The sequence below is a fragment of the Haliotis rubra genome, unplaced genomic scaffold, assembly GCF_003918875.1.
Source record: "Haliotis rubra isolate DU_JTF1 unplaced genomic scaffold, ASM391887v1 Scf145, whole genome shotgun sequence".
Lineage (NCBI taxonomy): Eukaryota > Metazoa > Mollusca > Gastropoda > Lepetellida > Haliotidae > Haliotis > Haliotis rubra.
This window is the reverse complement of record NW_025765392.1, coordinates 1,331,240-1,352,625: the sequence shown is the minus strand read 5'-3', so window position 1 is coordinate 1,352,625 and position 21,386 is coordinate 1,331,240. Positions and strand designations below refer to the sequence as shown.

General features: G+C 40.7%; 1 protein-coding gene across 5 annotated transcripts in view; it reads left to right on the top strand.

Annotated features, from left to right (window-relative positions):
* LOC124269495 (beta-1,4-N-acetylgalactosaminyltransferase bre-4-like) overlaps positions 1–21,386 on the top strand; it is a 108,189-nt gene that overhangs the window by 24,208 nt on the left and 62,595 nt on the right. The window contains exon 1 of one of the 5 annotated variants that reach the window (XM_046704515.1): positions 8,800–10,431. The exons of the other annotated variants lie outside the window; for them this stretch is intronic. Coding sequence (XP_046560471.1) covers positions 9,933–10,431 — 499 coding nt within the window. The 5' untranslated portion in view covers positions 8,800–9,932. Of the gene's footprint in view, positions 1–8,799; positions 10,432–21,386 lie in introns of those variants that run through there. 5 annotated transcript variants of the gene reach the window in all.

The window sequence follows — 21,386 nt, the reverse complement described above, 5'->3', positions numbered from 1 at the left end:
TGGCTGTCACAGCTATTGACAGTCGTAATAGTTGGTTAATTATGGGATGGTTAGATTTGTTATTCCTGCTGGTATTATCGGTTCCTTACTGTCCACTGACAATCATGGGACCATTCAAAAAGATACGAAACGTTGTTTGTCACCGGAAGTACTGAGGTCTCGCGAAGTGCCGTGACCTACTTACATGCCCTATTCTCTGGAAAGTTGGGAGTTGGTGACGTCACTTTCGTTGGATGAGATTCGAAAGGCTTTCGACGTTTTTGTGTTCTGTGCGGACGTTAATCCATGATCTGAGGCACTGTTCAACAACCGGACGCTGCAACTCCCCAGACATTCCATTGCCCAGGGGAGGGGCGGTGGAGTTCTTGTGGATGATGTTGTTTTGAGAAGAGTAAACCAGTAATACAGGCATACCGGGTCTTCAGGCCGCTGTTCAGATATGTTACTCTGTGACGCATAATCCAACTGGGACACATGTAAACGTTGAATGTCAGAAAGATAAAAGTGGAGTCAGAGCAAATCATCCGAGACATATTTTGTGATTAATCCAAACGTCACAGCAGTTGCTTAATATAGGTGGCAACCGTCTAAAGAACACCTGTTATAATGATGGCATTGTACAAGCCGTGAAGCATATATCGCGAAGGTGTTCCAGCACATACACGCGTGGGAACGTCATAACATTGCAGTCGTATATTTGGTGTCTGATTGGTTGATCAGTGATCATCATCAACCCGGGATGTCGAGAGACGCTTCCATTCAGTATGGAAGTCATGTACGTAATGTACACAACATTGACTTGGCAATCCAAAGCAAGTCTAGATTTCTTCTGAAAATGCCGGAGTAGATTTACTGGCTCCTTTCCACTACGAGCCATGAGACATACAGTATATAATTCTATAATATATAATAATAATAGTGAATATTATATAATAATATATGTACACGACATTGGTCCCTACTCGAACCTCCAGCTTGACGTGTTGGCACTGGGTGTTTTGCAACTGACTTATTTAATTCTTAAAGGTGGATAAAGAGTTTTCAAAGTTAACTGTGTTGCATTCTGCCACTATGTTTCATAAAGTTTTCGATTTTAAAAGAATATATATAAATAGGTAGGTATCTTCATATAGCTGAGCAGTGAACAGATAACCATGCTCATCGTGAGATACAGCTTTAGTGGAGGATTTCTACTTCAAGGCAAACTCTCTCGTTATAAAGCGTTTTAATCCGACTTGTTAAGATAAGAACCTAATGAAACGAGAGCTCGTACTGTTATCTCCTTTGTCTATAGTGTGGCTTCAAGTACTTCCGATTAGCTACCATTATTCTGTATTGTTTCATATGATGTTAATTGTTCCTGGTAGGTTGTGCGCTTCATGAAATGCCAGGATATTAAACATATTGTAACGACCAACTACTACTATATTACAACTACTACTGTAAATATAACTGTAATGCAATTAAGCGAGGACGATCGAGGTATCTTGGCTAGAACAACTTCTCTTCGATAAGGGTCAATTACTTTAGAACCCACACGCTTTCAAATCATTTTAACAAAGAATCTCTCGTATTTGGTATTGTTTTATTTAAGTAGTGTCATCATGTTTCGAAACGAAGTTGTGCTTGCTTGATGTTTTAATCCGTGCCATGAAGGAGAAGCTTATTTCCATAACTGTTTCATAGTTACAGTGCTCATCATATCTACTTGATTAATTAAGTAATTAATAATGTACTTGTATAAACGTTGTCAAACATCAGATTATGAGTTAAGGACAGACAGCTCTTCCAAGTTATGATACTACTTCCATTAGCACTACCGATATATTTCCGCGAAAGACGATCCGCTAGAAAATCTTATTTGTCGGTATTTTGGTTCTTAAAAGAAGAATGTCTTGGCAAACTTAAGTCAATGTCTAACTTTTTTGTAATCCACAGTCTAAACAATATGCTTCATCTGGTTGGTTGGTTGGTCGCACTCAGCGAAATTTCAGCTGTATGGCGGCGCTCTGTAAATAATCGAATCTGATCAACAGCATCAGCATCAATCTACGCAATTGGGAACCGATGACATGTGTCAACCAAGTCAACGAGCCTGACCATCCGATCCCGTTAGTCGTCTCTTACGACAAGCATGTGTTACTGAAGATCAATATTCTAACCCGGATCTTCACGGGTATGTTATAAGATTATGGGTATGTTATAAGATTATGTTTCATCTGGAACTATATGCAATGATCGTATCTATAACAGAGTATTTACCCTTCCCAAATCCCACTCGCGCGATAACATATATATCTGTGGACATTAAACTTGAATGATAAAACACGTAGAACCAATGCTTGCGAACATTTTTGTTTACTGGTCGGAATTCGATTTATAGATATTTGACATCTTGCGCAGTAACAACCAATTCGCGGCTTCTGGCCTTTCCATGTTCTTAGCTTGATCATCGCACCATTGGTTTCCTTGTATTTAAAAGTCACGTTGAGGCGTACAGACCTTTAACTCCGAAATTAAGCGGATGTAATACTACTTTCAGTTTAGTTTCTTCGTGTTTTTAAAAAAAACAAAACATAAAAAAACGCTGAAGAGGTTCAATAACTCGTCATCAACACAAACATTCGAGATGTGTTTTTCTCCTTTAAGTTGAGTTAGAGGAAAGGCATGATACTTCATGGATGACTAGTTCTTTATAATATTAGATGCTTATACCGTTGTCAAGCACCGTTCACCCGGGTTCACCTGTTGTGACAAACATGTACTTCAGAGCTTCACAACGTATAAACTACCCACAGCGTTACCAAGGCAACGTGATAAACAAGTCAAAGTGTAAATGGATTTAGCAGTTAAAATATGTTTATATTCTGTGGTGTGAACGTCCTCTGATTGTATTGTGTGTTTAGTTTTTGGGACATTTTTATGTATTGAATATAATCTTTTCCTTACCCACTAGAAATGGTATGCAGGAAATGTTGGATAATTTCAAAAAGCGTACAAATTGTTCATAAACTGCTTTCTTAGGAGAGATGTGGTAGCCCAAGGCTTCTCTCCACACCGAAGGCCAGGGTTCGATTCTCATCATGTGTACAATGTGTGAAGTCCATTTCAGATATCCCTAGCAGCAGTATTGCAGGAATATTGTGGGGTGTGTGGGTGTGTGTGTGTGTGTGTGGGTGTAGCAGTGTTAAACCATGCTCACTCATTCTTTCCTTTAGGAGATAAAGATGTGTTTTTAAGCGCTGACGGAATAAATATTCTGGTTTAACAAAACCCTGGCATCGCTTGCATTATCATAGCGGGGGAGGATACGGGTTGCGGAACACTAAATGCAGTATTTTAACATTAACAGACATGGAGAAGGGTCCCGAATCGATGCTCACTCTGCTAATGACGCCTACATTCAACAATGAAACGACCGAATACCCAATCCTATATATTGCCTCGTTATACCGCGGTTCTACATTGCCTTCATATTTTAAAGTATACAACGTCACTGTTTACAGCTGGTATTTTCAGTCTGAATGTAATGCCGGATTTATGTGATGGGATGCGATGGTATGCTTGGTGATGTTTAATAATAAACGGCATGTCATTATCAGGAATGATTGAAGTGTAATTTATGCCTGGTGGTGCTTTGTCAGGTCCATAATTGATTGAGGCTGTTCCGTAAAGGTGAATTCTGCTTGGTGACGCTCTGTAATATCCATAAATGTTCAGTGAGCTCCTGCAAGGTTCACTGGAAGGTAAGGGGCGGTGGGGTACCTAGTGGTTAAAGCGTTCACTCGTCACGCCGAAGACCTGGGTTCTAATCCCTACATGGGTACAATGTTTGAAGCTCATTTCTGGTGTCCCCCGCCGTTATATTGCTGGAATATTGCTAAAAGCGGCGTAAAACCAACCTCACTCACTCACTCACTGAAGGTAAAACATATGACATACGACGTCGCGGTGACCGACACTGCCTGAGCGACAGCCATTTTGAAACTAGTATTTTTAGCCATGATTCATTTCATGTATCTGGGGTTTGTAGTAAATACAGTACACTACGTCTAAAACGAACACGGTTATAACGAACGAACGGATGTACCGAACTGTTTTCTTCTTGTACTTATTTCTGTACATTTAGACCAAAATGCGTGTAACGAACTACGGTTTTAAAAACTAAAAGTGTTTCTTTCAGATCGTGATAACCGTAGTTTATTGATGTTTACTGTTTGATTGCTAGTGAATTTACGCAGTTGGGAGTGAGGTGACGTCAAATGTGCTTTATCGTCGCGTTCAATATAACGCACGTGTGTGTTTGTATGTGTGTGAACTGATACCAGTCCCAACAAATGCCGGTTTGACAGTGAGATCCCTTGCCACAGTTTAACATAGAGACACAAGTCAATATACTGACTCTCGACCCGACCAGTCTAGTTGTATCTAGTCGAGCACCAGGCAGGGTGACAACATATACCATCTTTTCTTTCGCTGTCCGGCAGACGCTCTCTCAACTTGACCACTGTGCAGACGCAAGTAATTACATATTTGGTATCAAGGACGCATGCTGCCAGCAAAACTGCCATTAAAACATGGAATCCAGTTCTTTATCATTTTTATTTGAAAGCATTTCAATTAATTCCAATCGTATTATAGCAAATAACAGAAAATTCTGAAGTCCAATCTCCTGGGGACTATTTCCGACGACTTCCAATGACACCTTTCACTGCTTGAAATATTCCACTAATGGAACTTAGCCATGCAGGCCGCTGAAGTTCATCGCATCAAATTCCGATCGTCAAAGCTGTTGTAACATAGAAAATATCTGCCATTGCACGATAAGCCTGACATGTTTGAGTCCCGATCGTATCCTTTATCAGTTAATGCTGCGTCGTCAGAGCCAGGCCGTCACTGCTTAACCCAGAGTCATATTTCATTATCAATCTAATGAAATACACACTGCTGATAACGTCCACGTTGTTTGATGCTGACGAAGGACGCAAGTAGTCTCGAGCATACATTTTATTTTTCGCTGATGAACAAACTGTGGACATGCTTAAGGATTATAAATGAATTTGTATGTATGAATAAATAATATTATTCAGACTTAATCCCATCCTTACATTGTTTGCCAGCAATGATCTAATGTTTTAAGAATCGGTTTTTCTCCAAATGTGAGGAGCATCCCTGGAGACAAATCCCGGAAGAACGACTTTCACCCACCGGGGGGTAAGAGAAAACGCCCTGGATCAGTTCTGCGGGGGCATGACACTGCTAAGGCCGTTGAAACTTTTCATCTGTGTATGGAGACAACCTGTTCAGAGTTGGAAATCAAGTGAAATGGGTTTAAAGTCACGCTGAAGATACTGTACATATATAGGGAGGTGCCTATTCACAATTTTAGTTACTGTACAGATAAAAAAGGCGAGCTTATTCTAACTTGACACTCAAGCGATTTTCACATTTCTTTTGCGAATTTCACATTTTCTCGAATACGTTGTGTCGAACCTGCGTCGAGATATACCGTATAAATGTATTTCAGGACGAAGTAACCTCGGCTACGGCGACACATGAAAGGTTTACTTTTGAATATTTATTTATTTTCAAATATGTGTATAAGCCTTTAAGTCTCAGAAAGTACTAGATGTTTGCTAACATTTTATCACCTGTGTAACTTAAAAGTATTTTGAAAAAGTTATGTTGAGAAAAATTAAAACAACAACTGTTTGTTTGTATTTAAATAATATGGTCTAACTGTGGACAAATATATAAATAATCGTATAATCATTTTGCTTTTCAAGAAACAACAGCTACATGTATGTTCTTAGCCAGTAGAAGCATCGTTTTGTGCCATATGTTTGTGATATCATAGCTCAGTCGAGGTCAACCTAACTTTTCACATATAACTACAATACGAAATTATGGTAGACCTGTTTTTAACCTTGATTTATAGCCCAGAGATTATCCCATTCAGAGCCTGTTTTGTAGAAGTACTTCTCAACGGGGAATCATACCACACACGACGCTCTAAACACAACACATGCTTAACAGAACGAAAGGATGACAATGAGTTGAGATTATTCCCGGAATTACCACACACTACTTCCTTGTGCTCATCAAATATAGCATATATAATCTGATTACTTTCGTATCCCTGCGTTTGCTGATCTGTTTGTGCTCTCTGATCTTACTTTAATTGTTAAGCCTCTTTGATGTCGCAGAAAGGAAATTTAGTTAAAATCTTTAGGTTGATTTAAATGTGATCACATAATTCTCTTTACGAATAACTTAACGTGGTGGAATATAAAGTAGTTTGTTTGTCACCACAAACAAGAGATAGTATATATATGTTATATAATTATCGTCTCGCCAGATATATTTACAAAGTTTAAAATACAATATATACCGAGATAAAATGTGAAAGCCACCATAATGGTAATGGTAGACGTTAAGACATTTAAAATCTTTAACAGCACAAACCATGAAAAATGCATAAATAAATTAAAATTGAGCATAATGGAAAACCTTTCACACAATAACAACTATGACAATTACATAATCATAATATACTACCCATCAAAAGTTTAGACTCACTGAAAGCACTCACTATATGTTATGTATATGTATGTGGTTACATCGAAGATGAATTTCTCCACCAACTTGGGGGAACCAACTGAAAACCTTATGCAGATGAATTGCACAAGGATGATGCTTCAAATTGCGAAAGGCATGAGCAAATGTCGTGCATGTGAACAGATTCGTTTTGGTGTAAAGTTTTGTTAAGAATTCGCCAATTTTCACAGATTTTAATCATTTACTGAACTCATGACAATAATCTTTTCAATGTTACGAATATGTTTTACAATACACCAGTTCATAACTAAACAGTACCTTTAAACAGTATGGAATATTTTGCAAAAAGCTAGTTTAGAACAGTGGACAAGTAAGTGGCTACATTTACACTAGTGAGTCTAAACTTTTGATGGGTAGTATATATGTGTACAGTACGTGGCATTAATATAGCTTTTTCCTGTGCAACCGTCAGCAAAGTGCCGAAGGGGCGATGGGGTAGCCCTAGTATATGTATTTAAAGCGTTCGCTCGTCACGCAGAAGACCATGGTTCGATTCCCCACATGGGTACAATGTGTGCAGCCCATTTCTGGTGTCCCCCCGCCATGATAATGCTGGAAGATTGCTAAAAGCGGCGTAAAAACTCAACTCACACACTCAAAGTGCCGAACTACCTTCCGAGATTTGGGTTTGTAACGGGAAAAGTGGTATGTTTGGGCCTCTGTGACTAATTTCTACAGAGTTGTGGCCCTTTAGTCTATTAGGATCCTCTGATCATGAGTTCGAATAACATATTTGCCTTTATGAAGATCCTTCGTTTGTCATCTTATATACACCTGCTTGCTGTTTTTACCTTCAGGACACTCATCAACCTCATACCATATTTAGTTTGTACGCCACTATGTAACCGAAATTCTGTTCATAGCTACGTTGAACTTAGCTTGTCTCACACTACCCTCAACATATTATTTACCCTTCCGTCCAACCCTGTAATACAGCAACGCCAACTGAAGCAAGTCTACGTTTCCCTCAGGTTCAGGTTCTGAATTAGTCAGTCCCTGAACCACATTATTTCCCCTACTGCCTGGCCCTCCTTGCAATGCTAAAGTCCTAAATGAAGCAAGTCTAGATTTCCCCTGAATCTCCCAACTCATTGGGGCTCCTTTTCAATTTAAATGGGTTTAAGTGTTACTATCAAAATTATATATATTCAGAGACTAAGCGTTAGTCTAGTTCTGAATCTACCACTGCACTCGGACTCCTGTTCAAATTTCATGGAGTTATGTGTTGGGATCAGAGTTATATGTTTTCAGAAACTAAAAGATCACATAGTTTGAGCGTTTCAGATAGTTGCTTTTAACGTCGCTTTTGGCAGGATCTCGTTCAATACATGTGTGTCAGTTTGATATGAGGATAGTGATACATGTCTCAGATTCCGAACACAGCAGCACGGCGATGGTGCGGACAAACCTTGAATCAAGCAAGGTCAACCAAGATTCGAACCCATTATCATCGGTTATAGGCGCGCAAGGGACTCATCTTGTTGCGCCATATACACCCGGGCCACCCGTGTCCCCTTAGACGCATAGTGAGGGTATCTTGGCCAGTGGTCCTTGTTATATTTATGTTAAGTTTCTGTAAAAGGCGGATTTTCTAATATTATGTGTATTGTTCTTTAATTTGTTAAGTAGATTTTTCAAACGGTTTTTTATGTAATAGATAATAATAATTCCCTGGCCCACCCCCACCACAATTCCCTTAATCGTGGTTCCCTGTTTCCTTTTCCCAGAGATTCAGAACCAACGATTAATGCACAAATTAAGAATCAATTTATTATTTAAATCATGCCGTGAGTGAATCTGTCGTTTATGAATTAATTATTAGTTCAAAATTACCAGTCTTTGAAACATTCACACATGCATCTAATTTTGTTTTTAGGAGCGTTTCTCGCTGCTGTTCAACATGATCAATGATGAATTATCAATAATGGTTGTCATATTTCCGTGCCATACGTTAGCCATCAATTGATATGCAGTCATAAACGAGTATAATGACAAGTAACGGATGCTGTGTAGGAGTGATGAAATGATATAATTTTTCGTAATATTTACATGGTTTTCCTCTCATATGACGGGAGTTTGTCAAGTAGCAGTGAAAATCATTTTTGCTTTGTTCAAAATAGTTCAGAATTTAAGATTGTTTTAAAATTCTAATCTTTCATTATAAGTCTGCAAATGTTAGCGTTTAACTTCCGGCTAGTAGATACCTACCGTCTGATGAACTAGTGGCAAACAATGATAAATGATGGCAAACGATGACATAAACACAGACCCGACTCTAAATATTGATACAAACCTGTTAGAACAATAGGCCTACCCATGTTCTTAGTTCACGAAAGAGAAAAACATATTTCGTTAACGGTAACTTTGGACATGTCCCCCATGTTTGGTTGACACCATCTGATAGAAGTAAAATACTGTTTAAAGCGACCCTAAAACTATTCGCTCACTCACTGTCCATCGTGTTGTCACTGAGGGTCAGCCTGTTGTGATCGAGTTAAGTTATCGGCTACGTAGGCAGCGTAAGATAAACACGGGGGAGGAGCAGATCACATAAACAGACAGACAGCCTGGAGAAAAACCTTGTCTAGTGTTAATCTGCCTTATTCCCAGTGTGCAGCCCCGAAGAAACATTTGTGATTGAGTCATCAAGACTAACGTCTTTCCACTTGTACAAAGATGAGTTAATTAAGAGAATTTTCGCCTACAGTCGACGCGATAAACGTTGGACGTTCCTCGGGCGGAGGGGCGTTTCCATAGCAACCGTCTAATATCAGTAAATTGCCAAGAATATTGATTTAGAAATTCGCCTCTCTTTTTTCCACCGGTCACCGCTAGACACGCCTGTGTGGTTCCCCTCTCCTTGACGTTACTGAGCGGAGTGTCCGCTTCTCCCTTTGATTCCGATATGTATCCGAGTTAATTACTCTCGAAGATGCACTCCAATGTTTGGCACAGTTTCTCCTTCACGCGCTATCGTGTATCACAGCTAACTGCTCGGAATTCACTGTCAGAAGAACCCGCCGTTCGCCACAGCGCGCCCTCGCCGAGTAGCAGACGATCCGTTTGCATCGTCTGCTTGTATGGATATGAAAACGAGGCCCGCCGTGTTGCGAGAGGTGATGGAGCCATCCAGATGCGTTCGGAGTGCTGTGAGGTTTAGTATGTGTGTTCTGCTTTGTGACTGTTCTCTCCCGGTGTTGGAATATGGTTGTATTGAAGCCAGTTCCGATTAAGTGTCGATCTGCGATCGGAGGACGATGTGGGACGAACAGGGTTAAGCGGCGAGGGACCGATCTCCCGTTCACTTGGAAACCATGCTGCGGAAGAAAAAGGTGTCCCCTGTATCGGGAGAACTGGTTATCTTAACACTGTGTTTGGTCCTTGTTATGATTACTTTGTCCCAGATACTGGTCGTTCATCACAAGTTTAGCGGCAAGTACACGAGAGTTGTCCGGCCAAATAACCCCAAAGCTCGCAAGGAATTGCGTCAGTTGGAGCGCAGTATCGCTGCCCTAATGAGACAAAATGTTCCATCTATAGAACAGAATAAACAAATACTTCAGAGCCAAGTGTTTGCCAGTAGAATAAAAGACATAATCTTCAGAGCTTCCATGGAGGCTAACGCGTCTATCACTGCCAGTGTTTCGGTACCAACGAAAGTCATGCTTGCCCCAGCCTCGCGGGACAACACGGGGCTGACAGACCCCAGCTTCCAAGGAGATCAGAATGGAGGCATTCATGGGAGTGCCACTCTTACATTCAAAACTGGGAATTTATCAGATATTATGTGTGGAGCTATACCAGACGGCCTTGGTGAGTAGAAAACGCATAACTTCAGTTGTATCAAATTCAAACAGTTGCACTACCGTTATGACGTAATCCCCGTCTCACTCCATTCATCATTCGCTATTGCCTCTCCCAACTTCTGACCCCATTGACTGGAATAAACCACAATCCAGTTATGTGTATCAGTACTAACCATCCTGTTTCTTTAAGTGTTCATGTGTCAGACGATAGCACTGTTATACTTAAAAAATATCTGTGACCTTACCGCCCTGACCCACAGTGATTTAAATATTTTGTACAAGAAAGAATGCTTACCCATGTGCAGTAACACGCGGAAGCACTACTTGGATTACATAATGCAAGGCATGGTGACCTCTGACCCCCCACTCCCATGAACTTAACTTTCACAAGGCCAACACTTGAAGCCTAATTAGATAAACACGTGGTCTCAGGAATGGCGGACCGGGCATTTTTATGACCACCGGCCAAAGTAATCGATATCATGATGATTGGCATGGCATACGTGACCACTTCCGAATCGGAACAGTCCTGTATCAAACCAGAGTCTACAGAATCAGGATGAAACCACGCGTTAAAACTAACTATAAATTGTCAGACACATCTCAATGCCTCTGGATGCATCATAGAGAAAACGATACTGCAATCTAGGTTGAATAGATTATGCATACGTTCGGAACACTTGTTCTGTTATGGATGTAAATACATTAAACCAACCAACTGCCATGTGTATTCTTTTATCATAAACCATCAGATGTAGGACTGCATGCGTGAATTTAGGATCCAGAATAAATAGTTCTTGACATGAACTAGACTTCTGGGGGTCTGTGAATGGCATTTAGAAGTGATACACATGAGGAAGACGGTTTTATGGATGTCAACTTCTTTATTTTGAGGAACACAGCGTTTCGGAGTATATCCTTACTCCTTCACCAGGTGAATGAGGCAGAGAGCATATTGTGTACATGTAATAACAACAACAGTAATATGTTTTGCCTCCACATTTGTTGTCTTATTACTGCTGAAGGGGTCGTTGTCGGCACAGGTACTACAGATACGTACCCCAGGTACGTTTCTGTATACAGATATGTACCCTAAACAAAGTCAAAATACAGAAACGTACCCGGTACCCTAAAAGTCGGACGAGTCCATATTCCGCAATCTAAAACCGAAACCATATGTAATTGTTACCGTTCAACTAATTCCGATTGGTATTCATGTGCATCGCGAAATATCTGTTACTGTGTTCTCATTACTTACATAAAGCATCTAATGTATCTAATACAACAGCATGACAGTTCCGATCAAGAATACGACACAATGGGAATGGAATCGTCCTAGGGTACGTTTCTGTATTTTCATTATGGCCAGGGTACGTTTCTGTATACAGAAACGTACCTGGGGTACATATCTGTAGTACCCGTGCCGACAACGACCCCTTCAGCCTTATTACTTTTGTTGTTCTTACATGTGCACATTATGCTCTCTACCTCATATCATATCATTCACCCGAAGAAGGAGTAAGGATATACTCCGAAACGTAGAGTTCCTCATAATAAATAAGTTAACATCTATAAAACCGTCTTCCTTAGATTTCTGGGGTCCCAACCATGTTTGCTTGACACTGATAAAGGTTTGTCTTCCAGCAACGTACATCCAAGCTGGTCGCTTGGTCGTTCCACAAGTATAGTACCGTCTATTCAGGGCGTATTACAATTAGAACCTTATCGATTACGATTAGTCCAATAATCTATTAAACAGTCTACTGAAACTATTCTCTCAAAGAGTATTGGCGTAGTAAAGTGGATGGTTTTGTCAAATGGCGATATGCTTTCGTGATGTGCCTAGAAATCTGGATTGCATAGGTAGTGTTTAATATATGTAGCCAACATATGGTAATGGAGAATTGGAGACAATGCCCATTCAGGTTTTGAAAAGAATATATTGTCATTGTGTTTTGGTTGAGGGGAGTGCAAGCAATGAATATTTACACACACATATGGGAATTTATTAAAAATACATTTATGCCAATTGTATCGGATGCTCTGACATGACGTGTATGTTCTTGGCTAAGTTTTGAAGGCCAGTCTCAGAAGGTGACCTTTGGTACATCCCTCCATCCGTGCACGCCATCCGGAATACACAGTGACCACCACCTGTGGCGACATGATGTCATATAGCTCGTCAAGACGCTCATCGTGGAGGTTTATACATTGTTCAAGTCCGGGGTATAACTTACATGAAAGTGTGCACGTGTCATGATCTAGTAACAAGGCAATAAAACGTCTGAGCTGACGGAAAGTGACGTGAAAACACAGCCGGTCTTGCAGATTAATGAGGTCATACCTGTTTAACTGTGTGATAGAAATTCCACACATCGTATTCCGTATACACACTAGACGTATTCACAGTGGACGTGTAGACATGGGGCATATCCATAGTGGACGTAAAAACCAGGGCCGTATTCACAACGTATGAATTAACTGGGAATGTATTCACATTGGGACGTGTTTACAGGGGATGTATTCACACGGTACTTATAAACAAGGCATGTAGACACTTTGGAAGTTTTCACAGGAAACGTATACACATTGGTCATATTAACAGGGAACGTATACACGGGACGTATTCGCTGGGAAAGTATACACTGGAGACGTATTCACAGGAAACATATTCACAGAAAACGTATAGAGGATACACATTCACAGGGAACATATAGAGGGGACACATTCACAGGGAACATATAGAGGGGACATATTCACAGGGAACGTTCAGAGGAGACACATTCACAGGGAACATTTAGAGGGGACATATTCACAGGGAACGTATAGAGGGGACATATTCACAGGGAACATATAGAGGGGACATATTCACAGGGAACATATAGAGGGGACATATTCACAGGGAACATATTCACAGGGAACATATAGAGGAGACACATTCACAGGGAACATACAGGGGGGACATATTCACAGGGAACATATAGAGGGGACATATTCACAGGGGACATATTCACAGGGAACATATAGAGGGGACACATTCACAGGAACGTATAGAGGGGACATATTCACAGGAAACATATAGAGGGGCCATACCCACAGGAAACGTATAGAGGGGACATATTCACAGGGAACATATAGAGGGACATATTCACAGGGAACATATAGAGGGGACATATTCACAGGGAACATATAGAGGGGACATATTCACAGGGAACATATAGAGGGACACATTCACAGGGAACATATAGAGGAGACACATTCACAGGGAACATATAGAGGGGACATATTCACAATGAACGTATACAGTGGACATATTCACAGGGAACATACCGACAGGGAACGTATAGAGGGGACATATTCACAGGGAACGTATAGAGGGGACATATTCACAATGAACGTATAGAGGGACATATTCACAGGGAACATACCCACAGGGAACAGATAGAGGGGACATATTCACAGGGAACGTATAGAGGGGACATATTCACAGGGAACATACCCACAGGGAACGTATAGAGGGGACATATTCACAGGGAACATACCCACAGGGAACGTATAGAGGGGACATATTCACAGGGAACGTATAGAGGGGACATATTCACAGGAACATTCCCACAGGGAACGTATAGAGGGGACATATTCACAGGAAACATACCCACAGGGAACGTACAGAGGGGGCATATTCACAGGGAACATACCCACAGGGAACGTATAGAGGGGACATACTAGTATTCACAGGGAACATACCCCCAGGCAACGTATAGAGGTGACATATTCACAGGGAACATACCCATAGGGAAAGTATAGAGGGGACATATTCACAGGGAACGTATAGAGGGGACATATTCACAGGGAACATACCCACAGGGAACATACCCATAGGGAACGTATAGAGGGGACATACTAGTATTCACAGGGAACATACCCACAGGGAACGTATAGAGGTGACATAATCACAGGGAACATACCCACAGGGAACGTATAGAGGTGACATATTCACAGGGAACATACCCACAGGGAACGTATAGAGGGACATATTCACAGGAAACATACCCACAGGGAACGTACAGAGGGGGCATATTCACAGGGAACATACCCACAGGGAACGTATAGAGGGGACATACTAGTATTCACAGGGAACATACCCCCAGGCAACGTATAGAGGTGACATATTCACAGGGAACATACCCATAGGGAAAGTATAGAGGGGACATATTCACAGGGAACGTATAGAGGGGACATATTCACAGGGAACATACCCACAGGGAACATACCCATAGGGAACGTATAGAGGGGACATACTAGTATTCACAGGGAACATACCCACAGGGAACGTATAGAAGTGACATAATCACAGGGAACATACCCACAGGGAACGTATAGAGGTGACATATTCACAGGGAACATACCCACAGGGAACATACCCACAGGGAACGTATAGAGGAACATACCCCCAGGCAACGTATAGAGGTGACATAATCACAGGGAACATACCCACAGGGAACGTATAGAGGGGGCATATTCACAGGGAACATACCCCCAGGGAACGTATAGAGGGGACATATTCACAGGGAACATACCCCCAGACAACGTATAGAGGTGACATATTCACAGGGAATATACCCATAGGGAACGTATAGAGGTGACATATTCACAGGGAACATACCCACAGTGGACATATTCACAGTGGACATATAGAGGGGACGTGGACATATACACAAGGAACGTATCCACACGTGATGTACAGCTTGTATAGACAGCAAACGGAATAATATTTATACCACTTGTATTTCTGATGAATGAGACAAGTGTTATGCCATTTTGGCAACAACCCAGAAATATCAATACGGAGATATCAGAAATAAGCTTCACACATCAAGATGATGAGAGGAATCGAACCCAGACATTCAGCGTGTGACGTGTTACCACATGGCTACCCGCCATCCGAACAGGGTTTTGTGATATAAAGGTTCGAATGCTGTGTATCTGTGCAAGATTTGCAAACCAACATTCCTCAGCGAAACTTTACCACCTTGCTTCCGGCCATGTAACGCCGAAGTTGAAGTTAATGTATGTTATTAATGGAGCACACCAACTGTTAGTATAATAATGAAACTCCAACAGCAGAGAATAAACAGCTTCGGTAATCAGCCAAACCACACTCCACCGATCGTAAAAGGCAAAACAGCGGCGTGGCTTATATGAATGAACCACTAATGAACCACTAGTGACAAAGGTTAACCTTTCTGTCAAGTCTTTACCAGACGAACATACAGTCACCGAAATAAACGTACACGTCATACTGAATAAAATAAGTTGATAAACCCACAAGGCCCCAATTCCCAGAGCTGACAAGAGTGAACGTAGGCTGCTGACGCTGAGAAGAAGATGAGGATGAAACTGCGATTTAAGTATATTATCTGGGGTCAGTAAGAGAGACTAGGTCTCTGGGTATCGTATATCGCAACGTAGACATAAACAGAGATTAATATGGTGATGCAGCAAGGATATCATTATAGACCCACTTAGTGTGTGCATGCTGTATATCTTCAGCTGTATTATGACTCTGTAATAGGCTTATACCAGTTAATATGTGTATATTTTATATACATATATATTGATAGATACATACATGTGTGTGGATAGAGCAAGCTTTGTAAATATTAATACTATATGTATTGAACAATTTGTTGAGGATATAACATTGCATTTTGCACATTGTAGTCGATATAAGTCCTGAATTAATTTCCAAAATATGTCACCATCTTTACAACTTTAAATGAATTTTATATCTTACCATAGTCTCCTCATATATTATTTCCATGTCATTATACCACATGATTTCTAAAAATTGTTATAATGTACATCATTTATGTGTGAAATGTATCTATATTTCTTGTACCTACTGTGTAAATATTTGTAGCTTATAGAATATTGCCACTGTTTCTTCATGGAATGCTATGCAATAAATATCTTATCTTATCTTATCTTATACATTGCTTCAAGCTGAATATCTACTGTCCTTAAATAGTGTTCTGTGACAATGAGGAATCAAGTTACTTATAGACATTTCAAGGTCAGCTGACGTTATCAGGACGACGTAACTTCTTGTCACCTGAAAAGCTAAAATGGTAACCTTCGAATTCCATAGTATTGGCACAACCCCCGAATACATTTATGATTTATGCCAGATTAGATTAGTGTAAGTGAAACTGACTGGTGCATGCATATGGGTAAAATCTTTAAATATCGTCCTTGGTGACCCCTGCCCTCCCCCGCAGCGCTGTGGCCCGGATATTGCTAAGATAAGCGTGGAATCTTACTCCCCGTGTTGACACAAAACACACACAACATTATTGTTGTATAGCATCATTGATCCCAAATGATTCCACATAATGAACGTATCTGAATCTCACCAGCATCTGCAGCAGCGAAGTGAAAGCGGTTTTTTCTTTGTGTTGCGAATGTAGGCCATGAGTATGTTAGTGCAGAGGGTAGTATGTGTGTTACTAGCGTGGAATTAATTATGCTGGTGTTGGCAAGCCGTGTGCTTCACTGGCTGACATGAGCGGAAATAACACTAGAAGCTACCATGTTTGAAGTATACTAAATAACCATTGCGAATTAAAACGGTTTGTTAAGGTGAAGTCTGTAACCATATCACGTACAGGATAATGCAGGCTGTGGATACACTGGGCGCTTATCAATGTTAGTATGTACTGAGAGATGTACAGCTGTCAGTTCAGTACTTGCATTTGGCTATTTCTGTCTTCCATTCCATAGATATTAAACATTAAACCGGAATAGAGGTCCAACTCAACTTTTAATTTATTTTGCAAGTCTTGACTGCCTCCGCTCTGACATGAATCATTGTTCTCGGTTCTATTTGGATATCAGTGTATTTCAGTGACAGAGGTTTGTACATCAGATAACGTTGTTTGACTTGAATAGCTGATTAATTAATTGATTTGGTTTCTCTTTCAAATGCCGGCTAAACGGTGCGTATTGAAAGAGAACCCCCTGAAATATCATCCAGTTGATTTCACGACCATGGCATGCCTCTCATAACATGATTTAATGATCACAGTCGTGTCACCTCGACCCTTTGTGACCAGGAAGTAACAAAAAGTATTTTTACTTTATTTGATCTTTTTTCACTGATGCGAAAGTCATATCGTGCATCCTGTTTGTGACGACGTCATGTTAGATTGTTTCTGTCTTCATCAGTTCATCAGACAAATTAACAACTGAAACCAACTCATGTCGGGTATGGTTTTGCAAGTCTAGATTGACCCAAATTAGCACTGTACTGTCACGTGTTTCGTTTGGATACATGCTTTCTGACACTAAGTGTTTATAAACACCTGCAATTCAGAGTCACCCTAGATGTTTACAGATAAGGGCATAATGTGAACAGGTCAATGAGATACAACTACTTCCGGGTCGAAGCACGCATATGTTTGTTTTGTAAATTTTGTATATGGGCACACACATTAAGACAATACAAATACATTGAGTCGTTATACTTCAGTCACATAAACCATGGCTATGGAATAAGGAAATAAGATATATTTTGAGAAAGAAATTATCTAGCTGTCATTGCAACATCATTAGCTGATAAGGTACTTCATGTCAAATTGTGGAGATCTGTCTTTAAGCCAGTACATCTTTAAATGTGTATGCTTGCATGAAGAGCAAAAACATTTTCTTGTTAAACCGTTTGATCTCCAGTAGAATTACGCGCTATTTATCCGTCGTTTGGATCAATCCTTACCTCCTTACCGTGCGTTCATTAACTGATTTATAGACCGACCTATGTCGTAATGAGAAGTGACATATCACGAACCGAGTTCATATGACTTCTCTCTGAGTCCAGTATGCGGCTCCATGCATCAATATGCGACATGGCTGTCGGTTCGTGACGTTACATGGCCCTCCTGCTCATATTCTATCGTGGTAGTGTTACGTCTCCGACATATTTATGTTGTAGTTAAGTCCCTCTGATCCATTGTAATCGGGCAGTGAGATAATATATACGAGATGTACGATGTCCACGATGCTGAGATATGTCTAAAATTAATAGATTCATCTATGCCACGTAATCAGCTTTGACCCGCACAACTCCTAGTGCTGGGTTTTACAAAAAGGATACCTGCATCATTTGAGACTGATGCGCACACGCACGACTGCACACACGCAAGCACGCGCACACATATCAAGCTCCGTGGTCAACTGAGATGCTGAAGTACTAGTCAAGGTTAACTATTTCAGATAATTGTAATTCACCATACCTTAAAGCAGCACCGTTGGACTGAAACTAATGTGCCAGTTCTTTATGACGTTTGTCAGCAAGTAATTGTCATGGTAACCAATATGAAATATGTCTGACAGAATGTTATATTAAGCCGTCGCCTGCACCAGTCAGGCTTCACATCTGAATAGCCGAATGTAGCCATGCGCTATCGGTTTGCGTGACACCAAATATTGATTCCCCATATCTGCTTGGAACCGTGTCCTTTATAAGGCGCATATTCCACTTGACACCATCTCAGAGTTGCCGTTTACAGTTCCGCATTTCATCTTAGACAGGGGAGCAGTGTTACTGCATTGAACACGAGAGCCATAGATTACAGCTACCATATTACCTTAATAGCACAGCGCTACACGCCGAACTATCGGTAAGCGAAGGACAATGCTATTAGCAGATTAGCGACGACTCTTTATTGAGCCAAATCGTGTTCAATTACCTTCCATGGGCTGGAGAAAGTGAACTATTGGTTATCATTATTGAATATCATTATGGATGCAGTCGCGTGTCAGTGATAAGGTTCGTGTCCCGACCCTGGCCTGTGTGTTGGGATGAGGATGGAGACTTGTACGTCGTGACAGTGGTTTTAATCTCCCGATTTTAAGTCCTGTAGCAAAATAACTAAATTGGATCAGTGAGGTGTAATTTGTTTTAATTAGTTAAAGTCTGGGAGCGTTGTGTATAAAAAATTACGTTGGATGTTATACACACGAATTTCATACATACATATTCTGTGTATTATTAATCAAATCTCAGAAGAAAAGAGTGAATGAGTTGGAATTTACGCCGTTTTTAACAATGTTGCAATTATAGCAGTTTGAGCTTAATGTAGAAAGTAAGCCGAAATAATTATATTACGCTGGTGCCAAGGGGACGCAACTCTACATAGCGCCATTGTACTGCATTTGGGAGTAACCGCGCCTGATACCACTCAAAAGCAAGGGACATCACTCACGCCAATACGTCAAAGATCATTATGTGGCTTTCACTTCAGCGGAGTATTTTGTTTGTCCCGTGTGTAATGTCATTAACATTGCATCCGTCTACCACAAGGTCATGGACGAATAAATGTCGGTCAAACATGGAAATAACGAAACGACAACAAGCAGTTATGTGTCAGTTTCACTATTGCTGATTGACATCCGTGCCGTGCAGGCGTGATTACCTCGTAAACACCATGTTGATATCAGACAGCGTTATGTAACATGGTACATTCATTGTCAAGCTCGGTGACCTGGTTGACTCGTGTCACCGTATCTCAATTGCGTACATCGATGCTCATGCTCTTGTTGTCGTCCAGACTCGATTATATACGGACCGCCTCCATATAGCTGGAATATTGCTGAGTGCGGCGTAAAACTAAAGTAACTCACTCACTCATTGATATGGAAGATTTGAACCAACACACTGGATCTGTGGACAGAGAATCAATATTTTGTTCAACACTAGATACTTAACAAATTGAATTGTAACGAATGTTTGTCAGAAAGCATGATTTTATTCGACGATACTTGTCATGGCTGAAATTGTTGTCAGTAGTCATGTACACCTCGTAGGAAGTGCAGCTAGTCAGTGTAACTGTTATAACTGATGCCTGTAGAAACTAGCCAGGGCAAGTAGTTCATGTAACGTACTAGTGAAACTAGTCCGTGCAACCAGTCTGTGCATCTAGTCCGTGCAACTATTCATGCGTGCAACATCTAGTCCAAAATGCAACCAGTCTGTGTATCTAGTCCGTGCAACTATTCACGGTAAGTCCATGCAGTTCATGCGTGCAACTATACTGATGTACAAAATAAAGTACACACCTGGTGTTTTGAGACTATTAAAACAACGTAAATATTTTGCTAGCAATGTTCCAATTGGGTACGATATCTTTGGTGTTATTGCAACATTTACACAATGTTTGTGACTTGTGAGTCGCAATCAAAACATTTTTCTGAAATATTTTACGCTGTTTTCAGGAAAACATTCGCTTGACTACAACTGAAATCTGTACTCACAGCCAGAAGCGTGTACGTCATAAACATACGCTACAAAAAAGTACAACCTGTTGCTTTGGAAAGATGCCAACGTAACAAACTTCTGCAAGTAATTCGCGTGTGCCTGCTCAACAACAAGGCAGGCAATAAGCTGTGAAGTCGTCCAAAAATATTTTGTTTTTTACCTCCACCACCATTGGCTTCCTATTGTCACTACATTATTGCCACCGTGCCTTGTTGTTATTGTTAATCCCCCTCATTCAGTCCTACATGTTGTTATTACTTAATCCCTGTTCATGTATATAAGTCTGTTCTGTGCTGTAGTACTTCACTCTTGCTTGACAACGGTATAAGAATCCATACCGAAACGTCGCATCATATATAATAAAGAAGTTGTTATCCATAAACTTTCTTACTTTCTTATTAGTCACCAACTTCTAAATGCCAATCAAACAGATGTTGACTGGACGTTGTTTCCGGTTGCTGTCTATTTCAATTCATAGACCACACATGTCAACGGTGCATGTTCGCTGACGTTCACAATGATGTGTTGTTACTGACACTTCATCACCTCCTGTCACCCTGCAGAATCACACATTCCATCAACCCATATGCCGGGCTTCTGGTGGGGGTGTTTCGACTGACTGCTTGTGTGGTTGACTATACATTAAC